This window comes from Artemia sp. Qi Xiang Cuo, chromosome 3 (assembly GCF_049724085.1).
Source record: "Artemia sp. Qi Xiang Cuo chromosome 3, ASM4972408v1, whole genome shotgun sequence".
Lineage (NCBI taxonomy): Eukaryota > Metazoa > Arthropoda > Branchiopoda > Anostraca > Artemiidae > Artemia > Artemia sp. Qi Xiang Cuo.
The window spans coordinates 42,218,236-42,232,882 of NC_142796.1; the positions used below are offsets into that span (position 1 = coordinate 42,218,236).

At 34.1% G+C, this 14,647-nt stretch overlaps 1 protein-coding gene across 1 annotated transcript; it reads right to left on the reverse strand.

The window, feature by feature from the left end:
• Positions 1 to 13,934: 13,934 nt before the first annotated feature.
• On the reverse strand, positions 13,935 to 14,444 carry LOC148954113 (uncharacterized). The gene has a single exon (XM_089086156.1). The coding sequence runs from the start codon at positions 14,442 to 14,444 to the stop codon at positions 13,935 to 13,937; it is 510 nt and encodes a 169-aa protein (XP_088942282.1).
• Between the last annotated feature and the right edge of the window lie 203 nt (positions 14,445 to 14,647).

Genomic DNA, 14,647 nt, shown 5'->3' on the forward strand with positions numbered 1-14,647 from the left:
CTCTTTATGCTACAGTTTTTTTTTAGTGCTTTCAAAAGATCTATCTGTTCTAATTAAACGGCCGTTGTGATTCAGGGGTTTGGGGCTGTCCCCGCCGCAACGCCTCGCTCTTTACGCTAAAGTTTGACTCCGTCTCAAAAATTTATTTTTAAAAACAATAAAAAACTTAAGCGTAAAGAGCAAAGCGTTGAGGAGGGGACAGCCCCTTTCATATACGGAATAATTACATTTCAACTGAAATGTAAGAAGGAATATTAGAACTTAAAACGAACAGAAATTATAACGTATGTGAGGGGGTTCTCCCCCAAGTCAATACCTCGCTCTTTACGCTACAGTTTTTTTTTAGTGCTTTCAAAAGAGCTATCTATTCTAATTAAACGGCCTTTGTGATTCAGGGGTTTGTTAATAAAATTTTTTTTTAAATTTTACCGTAAAGTGCGTCGTATTGAATACGGGTATAACTCCTTCATATACGTAATAACATACACGTAATAAAAAAAAACAATAAAAAAAAAAGTGAGATGGCTGAATAGTAATTGAAAATTTAAAAAACGGAATTTTAAGGTCAATTAATGTATAAAAATACTGGATTTATAATGTTGATTCTAAATATATAAATTTTATTAAGTTTAGTATTACTCATCAAAGGCTACGAACCTGAGAAAATTTAGTCGATTTTTTAAAGAGGGGGAAACATCCCCTACAAGTGAAAGAATTTTAATGAAAATCACACCGTCAGATTCAGCGTATCAGAAAACCCTATTACATAGGTTTCAAGCTCATATCTGCAAAAATCTGCAACTTTGTATTTTTTGCCAGAAGAAAAATATACGAATATAGAAGTTAGTTACGTAAGTTAATTTGTAAAGACATCCATTTAGCAAAAGAAAAGTAAAATTTTTATGCAAATAAAAGCTGCATTAACTAAAAAACGATCAGAAATTAAATAAAAAAAACAAGTTTTTTAAACTGAAAGTAAGGAGCGACATTAAAACTTAAAACGAACAGAAATTATTCCGTATATGAAAGGGCTGTCCCTCCTCAACGCCTCTCTCTTTACGCTAAAGTTTGACTCTGTCTCACAAATTTATTTTTAAAAAAAATAAAAAAATTACGCTAAACGTGCGAGCCTTGGAGACGGGCACAGCCCCTTTCATATACGTAATATTTTCTGTTCGTTTTAAGTTTTAATGTCGCTCCTTACTTTCAGTTTAAAAAACTTGTTTTTTTTATTTAATCTATATACTAGAGGCGAAAATGGGGATGATTTTTTGACTAGTTAAATAATTTCTTAGACCACACTGTTTTTCCATTTACGAAAAATTAAGCAAGAAAAACGGGTTTTAATTTTTATAAAGCAGTGAATACAATTAAATAAACACTTAATTAAACAAAAATACTCCAAATATTTCGGCCCCACGTCCGGGGGCCTTTCTCAACAGAAAAAAAGAAAAGAAAAAAATGAAACAAAATATGTTCTTTTTAAAAAACTTAACTTATATCAAAATAAACAGAAAAAAACACACAAAAAAACAACAAAAGAAAAAATATAAATAAGTAGGAAAAAAAACTCAAATATTAAATAAACACGTCCAATCACTGGATTATAAACACAATCTAATGTTTATATTGATTCAAACACGCCTCCTCACAGTATATAAATGGAAATCTATCAAAAAATTAAGAATATACTTATACTTAAACAAAAACACTCACGGTCAGCAAAACACCAACCCATAACACATAATTAAATATCACAAGTTCATCAACCAATGTTTGAATAATGAATTGAACGGAGTCGTTTGTTTGCAAGCTTATCTGCAGTTCGTTTACTTTTTCTGACATTTAACATATTCTGACTTTTGTTCGCAAGGTCATCTTTCGTTTCAGAACTATTATTAAAATCAGTACTGGTTGAAAATCTTACCTGCTTTTTAATTAAACTATTATAAATTGAATTGATTCTAAATTCCCCTTCATCTCAATTGATACTAATACCCCTATATATTATCTTTTTTATTTCAATAATTTCCCTGAAGCTTTGTAAAAGTCCTACAGACGTATCCACTATTTTTGTTTGATCAAATAAAATACTGTGATTAGGAAAAGTATAAACATGTTCTGCACCAGCTGACTCAAACGTTTCCGGTGTTTTATTTTGTTTTAGAGAGCAATATATGGCATTCTTGTGTTGCTGTAGCCTATTTTCTAGAATCTGTTGTGTTCTTCCCACATAAAATTTACCACAAGAGCATAGAATTATGTATACTCCCTTTTGCATATTTCTCGGTACCTTGTCTTTTCCTTTATTTAGCAAAGAGTTTATAGGTTGTCCTGACTTAAATGCTGTTTTTATATTATGTTTTTTTTTAATTCTCTTCTTAATTTTTGTGACAACATTGGGATAAAAGCCAAAGCTATGTAATGTGTTTCTTGATTTGACCCATCTTCTTTTTTCATCAGCTTTTTTTAATTTTTTCAATTATTTGATAAATCATATTTTCTGGATATACATTGCCTACTAGAATATCCTTAATAAAAATTAGTTTATTGCTTATGTATTATTGTGATGCTAATTTTAATACCCTATCAACTAAAAAAATAACCACGCCCCTTTTTATCTGGATCAGATGATTTGATGCAAAAGACAAGTAACGGTTTTTATTAGTCGGTTTACGGTAAATTGAAAACACTAGTTCGTTTTCATTTCTATGGATCAAAATATCTAGAAACGGTAACTTATTCTCTGTTTCCTTTTCAATTGTAAAAATTAATTCTCCTCCCAGATTATTTCAATGTCACAAAAAACGTTCAATTTGTGATTTCCCATAATTCCAAATAACTAAAAAATCATCCATATATCTGCCCCAGAATTTAGGTTTTAAAAAAAATGTTTCTATAGATATATTTTCTACATACTCTACATAAATATTTGTTAACAATGGACTTAAAGGCCCTCCCATTGCCAATCCCCTAATTTTATGATAAAAATTATCTCTAAACGTGAAGTAATTAGTATACCTGCTAGTTATTTTAACTAAACTTAATATAGTTTCCAGTTCGATTTCCGAAGATAATTCTTCTATCTCATTTTTATGGCCCTCAAGTGTTTTGGATAAAATACTAAACGATTTATCAAAATGAATATACGTATACATTGATTTTATATCAAAACTAAACAATCTAGATTCTCCTGATATTTCTTTTATCTTTATCTTTTAAGAATTCCTAGCTTTTTATATACGAATCTTGGAGATATAATAAAGGTTTAAGTGTCATTGCTACCCATTTCTCAATTTTTACAGTTGGTGAATTGGTTTTTGAAACTATAAGTCTTAAAGGGATACTTGTTTTATGTATTAATTAAAAAAAACTTTCCGAAAAGTAAGTTTTTCAAAGAAAATTTAAGGCCATTCTAAACTTAAGCTCAGGAGATACAAATACCTGTTAAAATTCAAACTCAAAACGACCAAAAATTACTATTAAAGAATAAATGCAACCCGAAACGAACAGAAACTAAATAAACAATCATATCAAAAAATATACAACAATTAATAATATAAATGAATAAATAGATCTTAAAGCGATTAATGCTTAGATTGAATATGAAAATCAAGCTTAAAACTAAAACAAATATTTTGCTATTAAAGTATAAATGAAACTTAACACGAACAGAAATTAAATAAAAATCAATTTGAACAAACATACAATATATATTAATGTAAATGAATAAATAAATCTTAAAACGAGTGAAACTTCAATTGAATATGCGAATCAAGTTTGAATCGAATAAAAATAACTACAAACAAGAGTTTGGGTATCGCCTCACTGCAGAAGCCTAAGACCTACTGCGTCATTGGCGCTTTACTGAAAACGAATTATATTACAAATGTTTTCTTTTCTACTTAATATTGGAAATAAATTATAAGTTGAATTTTAACAGGTATGTGTATCTCCTGAGTTTAAGTTTAAAATGGCCTTTACTTTTCTTAGAAAAAATTATTTTTAGGACAGTTTTTTAAATTAATTTTTTTTCGTTTTTGATTGCAAAAAGTTTCAAGTTTTTATGGCATGGGGGGGGGGGTGCTTACTGGCTGATTATTATTGACTTTGAAAAACGGATCTAGAACTTTAATGTTAAATTGAATTAGGCTTTTTTAAAAGTCTATACGATTACCTCTTTGATAAAAACATTAAATATTAACAATAGACAGATGGCATAACTTGTGGACAGAGATTGAGAACAATGAATGAATTGAAAAAATAACTCCAATAAGAGTGGTTCGACCATTCCACTTGGTGACACAAAGGGATCACGACTCTTTGGAGTTGACCTTAATAGGATCTTGTGTGCCAAAACAGTTTTACAGCTCTCTCAGAGTATGTATTTTAACCTTATAATTGGATAATTATAATAGATTTCCTGTGTGTTCTTCCCATACAAAACCCCTTCCCATAAGTTAAAAACCCCCTTTAATAAGTTATGGCCCAGGGCATAACTTATAACGCCTACCCCCGGGCCCTGGTGGGCTGTGTCGACACCGGAGTTTTTTGTTATCACAACTTTGAACTATTTAAACAAAATGTCTATCTCAAAATTTTTCCCTGCGGCATTTCGGGCGTGGAAGAGGGGGGGGGGCTAGTCGCCCTCCAATCTCTTTTAACTCTTAAAAACTTATGTTATTCAGATTAGCGTAAACCCCCATTTCATCTTCCTATCACTATACATTTTGGAAGGCTTCTTTTTAATTATTTCAAACTACTTTTTTCCATAATACGTTCCTAAATTTTGATAATTTAGACTTGATTGCATCCCTATACATATTTCTTACGAATATAATTTTCAAAAACTTTCCCTTTACTAATTAAAAAACAATTTTTTCCTTTAATTCCAAACACTTTTTTTTTCTTTTTTAAATTATGTTTTTATTTAAAATAATAGAATTAGGAGAAAAGTGTATCAAGCGAGTTCAAATGAATCGACCGTTCAAAAATCGAAGTTTTATGAATTCTTTTCATGGCTACAAATACAGCATGTCTAGTAATTCTAATTTTATTAACACGACCAATACAGTTTTTTTTTTTTATTATGAGAAGGGAGAGCACTCAGTGTTTTTTTGTTGAATTATTATAAATGAACTTCATTAAAATTATCACCAGTATATCTGAAGAAAGCAAGGTTTAAAGCGAGAAAGGCTGTCATGGACAGAATTTATCAAATTTTGGAATTACTAGTATGTACTTGAATATATATATATATATATATATATATATATATATATATATATATATATATATATATATATATATATGGATATATGGATATCACATATGTATGGATATATATATACAGTATATATATATATATATATATATATATATATATATATATATATATATATATATATATATATATATATATATATATATCACGAATTAATTAGCGAATTAATTTGACGCTATCCAGAATTAATTATCTAATTTGAAAAATTAAGAGGAACAAGATGTTGAATGACGTCATGACAAGCAAGTCTATTCTGGCTGCAAACCTGGCGTATTTAATGACGTCATCTCATGCACATAAATGACGTCGCCTGATGCTTATAAGCGACGGTTTCTAGTAATTTTTATTATTATTTTATATTCTTCCAAGCAAAATAGATATAATGTCAGCTCAACTTCATAAAGAAATGACTAATTTTCTGAACAAAAAAGATACAAGGCTTTCTGTTGAAGAGAAGAGCACAGTAGTGAAGAAAAGGAATGTCTCTGAATCTACAAGACTTTCCAAATTGGAACCTGAGGTTAAAATGTTACCTTTGGGAAATGACAATTCAGCTCAGATGGACAAAAAGACCATCAAATTTCCAAAAAATAAAACGATGGCTAGAAGTAAACTGGATTCATTCAAAAAACTCGACAGTGAGCTTGGAACAATTGCCAACAAACTGGAAAAACTGTATAGATCTCCAGAAATAAAGAAAGCAGTAAGAGCACGGTGGGAAGTAATGGATTGTATCCGACACACAAACTCACTTACAGAAAAATTAAGAAAATACCAAAGCCAAACTGGGAGAATGGATTCAGATGGAATTTTATCTAGCTTTTACTATAAAATGGTCAAAATAAGTTCAACCATGACCAACTTGGAAAAAGAAGTAAAATTGAACCAACAGATAGAGCCCAAATCAACGGAAAACTTATCTCAGTCTGAGAAAGCGTGGCTTGTTGCTAGGAAAGAAAGGACGGATGACAGAAGAAGCTATGAACCTGAGGATCGTGGATCTCGTCGCCGAAGACATGATTCACAGCATGGTCAATTTCCTGATGAAAGGTACTACCGAGATAGCAGACAACGCTATACAGATGACAGTGATGAGGACTACCAGGTAATGGCTGCCCGTCAGACCATCACGCCTCATTCTTTTGTCTCCCCCGCTCATAAAGAGGCTGAATCAAGTTCGAGAACTTCAGCTGAAGATAGTTCCAGGCATGAGACTCGCATGACGACTCCTCACTGTAGAGTTTCTATAAGTCAAACTTTGGCAACTTTAACAGTATCAGGGTCGAGAACTTTGAACTTGCAGCCCCAAGTGCTGCTACTGGATAAAGAATTGATCGAGCATTCACTGCCAGATTTTGATACATTACGTTGTTTTCCAGGGCCGCTCATAAGGGACGAGGCAATGACACAGAAGCTAATAAGTTTTTGTAAAGATAAGATTTTTATCTCAGCAGAATTAGTGGAAGTACTATTATGGAGTCAAAGACTCTTTTGTGGGATCTCTTACATCTGTTGTTAAAATCAAATAAGCAATTCACAGAAAATTGGAAAATTAGCAGACTTCTGAGCGGTAAAGAGCCTGAAGGTATCTATCCTGAAGAGACTGAAGATAGGAAATCGCTGGATTTCAATTTGTTAAAATATTTTCTCCAAGTGGGGAAGAGAAAAGACGCTCTAGACTACGCTATTGAATGTAGTTCTTGGGGCGAGGCCTATGAGGTTGCTTTCTCGATGGACGAACAAGCAGTGAAAAAAGTGAGGAGAGCGTACGAATTATCACTGTCTTTGTCGTCCTTTAAGACATTTTCTCAGCTGCATTCTGGACGACACCCGGTTGCATGCTCTATTTTAAGTAATTTTAATTGGCGAAAATACCTGGCTGAGATATTATCTAACCCGTCCAGGACCCCAGGATTAGATAAAGCTGCGATAGTTGCTATGGGTGATTCCTTGAAGCACCGAGGAGACAGTTATGCTGCCCACTTTTGCTACCTAGTTGCTGGAGTGGAGTTTGGAACCCCGCGGATGATGCTCATTGGGGCCACAAGGGAAGAAATGCTCCACCCATCTAAACTGCTAGAATTTATTCAGATGACAGAAATCTATGAATACGCCATGTCTCTTGCTTTTCATAATTACTCGATTAGATTTCTCCAAGCATACAAGATCAAATACGCATTGGCTTTGGTCAACCATGGCTTGTACGCTGAGAGCTATAAATACTGTCAGAGTATTTGGAGTTGTTTAAGGACTTCCTATAAACGAGACGATTTCCAGCTTGCAAGGAATGTTTTGGAACTGGGACAAAAACTAATGCTCCTAGATCAAAATAATGAAGACGGCCAAAGAACTGATTGGATTACTGAAGCGTCAGGCATTATTTGGTCTTTCAATGTCAATATAAGCCAATATAAGCCAGAAGCTGAAAAAAAAATGTCAAATCAGATGGAACAATCTCTTTTAGAGCCAATCAAGAGCGAAAGAGTTAATGAAGAGGTTCAGCAAAAGGTTTCCCTTGGAATTGAAACCATGAATAATAATCCTCAAAGTTAACAAGACATTCGCAGCTTGCATGGCCCGGAAGGTGCAGCTACCTTGCCTCAGTAAGTTGTTCATTGCCAAGACCTGGAAGGAGCAGCTTATTCGACTCGTCCTGCTCAGCATTCCGCAAAAGAATTTGAAGCTCTTTCAAGAGCAGAAAAGACCTCATTTAACTCGAGTGCAATTGCTGGACCATCTCTTCAAAGGGGTCCCGCAGTATACGCGAATGAGCACTGCGCAATAGTTTCTAGGTGTGAAACTAGGGCTGTGAAAAATCTTACTGAAGACTTCGCCGCTCATAAAGACGCTGATTCGAAAGCTTCGCCCAGTTCAAATAGTGGCCCAGAAAAAGAGACAGATAAAGCAAACTTTTTCAAAAATATAATAAAAAAATTTACTTCAATATTTAAGAACAAAAATGTATACTTACCAGACGATCTTAAACCGAAATACAAATATGATCAAGAAAAGAAAAGGCGGGTAGACGTTGAAAACCCAGACGAGGAGACGAAAGCCCCAGCTCTTCCACCTTGTCAAACTTCTGAAGGTCAACCCATGCCTGCTCAAAAACATGCACCTGGACGTAGACATCCTTTGATAAATAAGTCAAAGACTATAAAAAGAACTCCTCTAGAGCCAAGGAGTTCAAACCTTACACCTGGAGTAAGTACCCCCAAAGTACCAAAGAAGGATAAACATGAAGGAGGAATTGAATTCACGCCAGAATTGCTCAATTCAATTGAAATTGCTGATTTTCCACGCTAGAATGAAGAAGTGTTAGTTTTGGGTGTGCTAAGAAACATAGAAATGAGAAAATGAATTTGCGCCTGAATATCCTAACCACCCTGGAATAAAATGAGGTTATTTTGGCGTCTGTGAAAGATAAACAGTAAAGAGGAATGGAATTCTTGCCAGAAAAAAGACCGTGTGAGTGACGTCACATTTATATGCAATATCAGAATCCTGAGCGTGAATATGAAATCTGAACAAGATCTACCTGTCCAAAAGCCATGTTGATCTTCTCTCAGATACGGATCGAGTGCTTTTTTCAGGCGTTCGAGTATTACAAGCACTACAACCTTACTTGGTACTGATATTAAGTTTATACCTCGCCAGTTATCGCAGTTGAGAGCATCACCTTTCTTAAATATCCTAACAACTATCCCTCTGGTCCAGTCGCCAGGGACATTTTCGAACTGCCCGACTGTTGTAATCAGCGTTATCCACACTGAGAGGAATTGATCATTTCCGAAGTTATGCAGTCTTCACCAGGTGATCTTCAATTCTTAAGTTTTTTCACTGCAACAAGTATTTCCGCAGATGTTGGAGGATTTTTGTCAATCTTAAGGGTAAGAAAGAGCATAGAAGGGATGCTTTCTCGGTCAGTTGGTCTCGGTCTATTCAAAACCTTTTCGAAGTGGGAAACCCATCTCTCGGCAATTTTCTCAGTTTCGGTGAGAACATTTCCTCTCTCATCTTTGACTTGGTTGAATCTGCTGGTTAGCTTTCCTAGCATTTCATTTGTGAGCCTGTAAACTGATTTGGAGTTTCTTTTTTTAGCTGCTTCCTCTGCTAGTCTAGCCTTCTCTTCTACACATCTCCGCTTGTCAGCTTTTGCCGACTTCTTGATTTCTCTGTCCTTCATTCTATATTGGACATTTGTGAAGACCGAAGGTCTGTCGCCGCCAGCAGAGAAAATTTGCTGTCTCAAGTCATTGCGCTCATCAATTAGTTTCCAAGTTTCTTGTGATATCCATCTTTCCTTCGGTTTCTTCTTTATCCTGAGCACATCCCTAGCAACTTGATTGTATGTTGTCTTCATTTCTTGCCATGCTGTTTCAGGACTGTCTGTGCCGTTTTCTATTTCAAGCAGAGCGAATGAGTTCTTCAGCTCCATACAAAATTTTCTTCAGGTTTCTCAGACATGTAACTTATCCACAACATAAAGCTTCGTAGAGTTTGACTTTGCGTTTTTGGGCACTTTCAGCTTAACGTTCAATTTTGATACCATAAGGATGTGGTCCGACTGGGCATCTGCCCCTCTGAAGCCACGTATGTCTAGAAGACTTGTCCGCCATCTCCTTAAGATTAGGAAATGATCTAATTGGTTCTTCGTCCTGCCGTCTGACGAGATCCATGACTGTTTGTGGATGGTTTTATGTTCTAACTGAGTTGTGCCGACCGTAAGATCATTCCTCAGAGAATAATCTACCAGAAGGGCTCCGTTTTCGTTCATTTCACCAAGACCATGTCTCCCTAGGACTTGCGGGCAGCAGTCTCTTTCATCTCCGACCTTTGATTTGAAGTCCCCAACCACACAAAGAAGGTCATTTGTTGGGACTTCTGATGCCAATGATTAAAGAGCTTGGTAGGATGACTCCTTATCAGCATTCTTTTCAAGTTACTATCTCTGTTGTTTGTGTAGTACTGTTTTTTCAACTTGCGTATAGCTTGCTTCGATCTAACCATTATCTAATCAAGAATGAGAGAATTTACATCTTTGTCGTTCTTAAGTAGTAATTTAGGCAGAATGTTGTAGTAGCTGCCACTTTTCTTGATTTTCAAGCCTTTAGTATAGGCAAGAGGTCGTTCTTTATTATAATTAGAAACAGGAAATTATTTTAGTTATTATGGACTGGAAGTTTGTTCTTTACTGTAATATATCAGTCCTTTATGTAAACTTTACTAACCTATACTATAGCTAAGTGGCCTATTAAATTTAGTATAGACAAGAGGTCGTTCTTTATTATATTTGTTTAAATTCCAAAAGGTTTTTAACCCCATTAATTTTCTTTAAAATGAACCATTGAACAACTCTCTACGATGTTCCAGTCCCAAGCTATCTGTTAAATTACTAACCTATATTATAATTAAGTGGTGTATAAAATTTAGCATAGGCAAAAGGTCGTTCTTTATTATACAGTTTATAACTTTAACGATTCTGAATTAAAACTAAAATAAAATTAAAATTGATTTTTTCAATTTTAACAAAATCACTCATTATGTTTATTATACTATTCAGTTCGTTACCACGAACTGTTTGATTAGTATCAAAATTCCGTTTTTTAAAGCTTCAGTTACTCTTGAGACGATTCGCTCTTACTATACAGTTCTTTACCACGGACTTTTTAATTTTTTCAATAATCAAATATTTTGAAAAGACAGCAGTATGAAAAAGCATCAAAAATGTTCTTCTAATGATCATCTTTTAATTTGGCGTGACTTAATAGGTTGCTAGCTACCACTGCAACCCGGATTATGTGATTAATAGGTTGCTAGCTACCGCTGCAACCTAGATATTCTTATTTCTGCTACTATGGGCTAAGGTTCGTTCTTTACTGCAAAACTAGCAAAACTGTTTTTAAGTCTGATGAAGATTTAACTGATGTGTCAAAAGTAAGGTTGCAAGTCGACAATTTTGTTTTGGCCTTATTATAATTGGTATGGTGAAATAATAATATGCATGTGGTTCTTAAATCATATTTCTTTATGGTCCCATTTGGTCTAGTGGCTAGAATAGTTAACTTTCACTTAAGAGGACCGGGTTCGATTCCCGGCGTGGGAAAATTTTTAAGTCTATAATTTTTGAACATTCGAACCTTTTATAATTTATAATGATGTATAATATAAATACTGTAATCTTCCCTATAGTGAAGTTGCCTATGCAAGTTAGTATAGGGAAGAGTTCGATCTTTATTATAATCCATAACCTAACAAAAAGTAAAACTAATTTTTAAATTTTTAGGTATTTTATTAGTTTGAATGAAAAGATTAAAATTATTGCTCAGATATCAAAAATATTTTTGCAGTTTACATAATAACTTTAGCGATTCTAAACTGAAAAACTAACTCAGTCCAATATATGCAATGGTGTGCTTTTCTAATGATCGTCCTTTAATATAAATTTCAAAAGACTTTATTATATTATTTCAGAGCACGTTCTTTCTTAATATATGCAATGACGTCAGTTGCAGCTGGGGTTTTTTATATGCTATATGATTACAAACAGGAAAAAGCCTACGGCTTTTTCTTCATTGAAAGAGTAAGAGACGAACTTCAAACAATCAAGTATCTAACTAAGTCCAATGTCAACAATGGTTTTTTATTCCAATGATCGTCTTTTAATTTAATTTGTTTTATAAATACAAAAGGTTTTTAACCCCATTAATTTCCTTTAAAATGAGCCATTAAACAACTCTCTACGATGTTCCAGTGCCAAGCTATCTGTGGAATTACTAACCAATACTATAATTAGGTAGCATATAAAATTTAGAATAGGCAAGAGTTCGTTCTTTATTATAATTAATTTCCTTCAAAATGAGCCATTGAACAACTCTCTACAATGTTGAAGTGCCATGCTATCTGTTGAATTACTAACCTATTCTATAATTAAGTTGCGTATAAAATTTAGTATAGGTAAGAGGTCGTTCTTTATTATAATCAATTCTTACCGCTGGTATACGATTATGTTTGAAAGACTGCAGTGTGAAAAGACATCAAAATGCAGTTTTTGGTGGAAAAATTTATTCTCTTTTAGAAATAATTTATTTTAGTTACTATAGATTTTTAACCCAATTAATTTCCTTTAAAATGAGCTATTGAACAACCCTCTACGATGTTCCAGTGCCAAGCTATCTCTGGATACAAAAAAAGAAAAAAAAAGAAAAAAAAAGAAAAAAATATCCCGTTTAGGCAGAATGTTGTAGTAGCTGCCACTTTTCTTGATTTTCAAGCCAATATATTTCCCTTGCTGTTCAAGCCAAGGGACAGAAATTTTACTATGCAGGGGTTTCGGACAAGGCGGTTCTAATGGTGTACTTTTTGTTTTGATCTGACTCTTTTTTTAAGAACTATGGGTTTTTATATTTCTTAACATTGGACGTGATCGTCTCTTACTAGGTTGCTAGCTACCGCTGCAACCCGGATTGCTAGCTACCGCTGCAACCCGGATATGGTGAAATAATAATATGCATATGGTTCTTAAATCATACATTTTTATGGTCTCATTTGGTCTAGTGGCTAGGATAGTTAACTTTCACTTAAGAGGACCGGGTTCGATTCCCGGTGAGGGAAAGTTTTTAACTCTATAATCTTCGAACATTCGAACCTTTTAATAATTTATAATGATGTATAATATAAATACTGTAATCTTCACTATAGTAAAGTTGCCTATGCAAGTTAGTATAGGGAAGAGTTTGATCTTTATTATACCGTTCCGACGACAGCTGCATCTGAGCGACTCGCACCCGCTGGTGCACTGGCACTGCACCATCTTCAGTAGGTTCTCCGGTGCTGGAAAATTATTAATTGCTGAAAGCTGATCGGTTTAAAATGTTACTATAATTTTAAAGTTTATTTTCAATACCGAGTACAAAAGAAAATATTTGTTATAAAATTGGTTTTCAGTAAAGCGTCTATGACGCAGTAGGTTTTATACTTTTACACCGAGAGAAGAACGTCATACCCAAACTCTTGTTTGTAGTGCTTTTTGTCCGTTTCAAGCTTGATTTGCATATTCCATTTAAGTTCCACTCGTTTTAAGATTTATTTATTAATTTACATTAATATCTATTTTATGTTTGTTTGCGTTGATTGTTTATTTGATTTCTCTTCGTTTTAAGTTTCATTTATACTTCAATAGGAAAATATTTCTTTTCATTTGATGCTTGATTTTCATATTCAATCTAAGCATTACTCGCTTTAACATCTATTTATTCATTTATATTGTTACTTGTTGTATGTTTTTGCTATGATTGTTTATATAATTTTTGTTCGTTTTGGGTTTCATTTATTCTTTAACAGTAATTTCTGGTCGTTTTGAGTTTGAATTTTAAAATGTATTTTTATATTCTGAGCTTAAGTTTAAAATTGCCTATAATTTTATTTTAAAAATATCCATCTGAGGCGCATAGGGCATCGACGAAGCCTCGGTAAACGTCACGCATTGGGGTTGTAGTGATGTTTGAGCACTGCGTAGATCACGATCGTACGTGCATCTGAGCGTGTTTCTAGGTCTTCCCCTCTGTTGACGCCCACGTGACTGCCATGGTTGAGCCTGGTTTAGGATTCTTGATTCCTCCATCCAAAGGACGTGGCCAAGATAGCTCCATCACTTCTTCTTAATCACTTCAGTAATAAGCGGCTGGCCAGTTCTTCTGCGAACCTCAATGTTGCTGACTCTTTGACGCCAACCGATGCCCATCACGCGTCTCAAGCACATATTTTCGAAAGCTGTGAGTCTTTTCTCTGTCCCAACATCTAGCTTCCAGCATTCACTGGCATAGAATAGCATGGACAAGACGTTGTTATTAAGAAGTTGCAGCTTTAGTGCAATCGAGCACTTCTTTGATTTCCATACTGGCTTAATTTTGTTGAAAGCAGCGTTTACCATGCCATTTCTTCTCTTGACCTCATTTTGCACCTCTCCTGTGTAATCAACCCAGCTTCCGAGGTACTTAAATTCATGGACTTGTTCAACTCTACGATTTTTATGCTGTAGCTCAAATGGCGAGCCCGATGTTGCCATTGATTTAGTCTTGTCTATGCTGATGTTTAGGCCAAATTTATCCGCTTTAACGCTCACATTGTAAAGGAGCTCACGGAGTCGCCGCTTTGTCATTTCTATAATTTCCATATAAACCCTAAAGTCGAGTTCTGAAAGGATTTTATTTACGATTATTACTACAAATTCAGCCGCGTATCTCAAAAAATGCCATTAAAATTACAAAAAAAAGGATGATAAAAAGCATCCCTGGCGCACTCCTGACCTAATTTTGAAGTATCTAGTTGTTCCGTTCTGTCTTTATGCAACATTCCGTATTT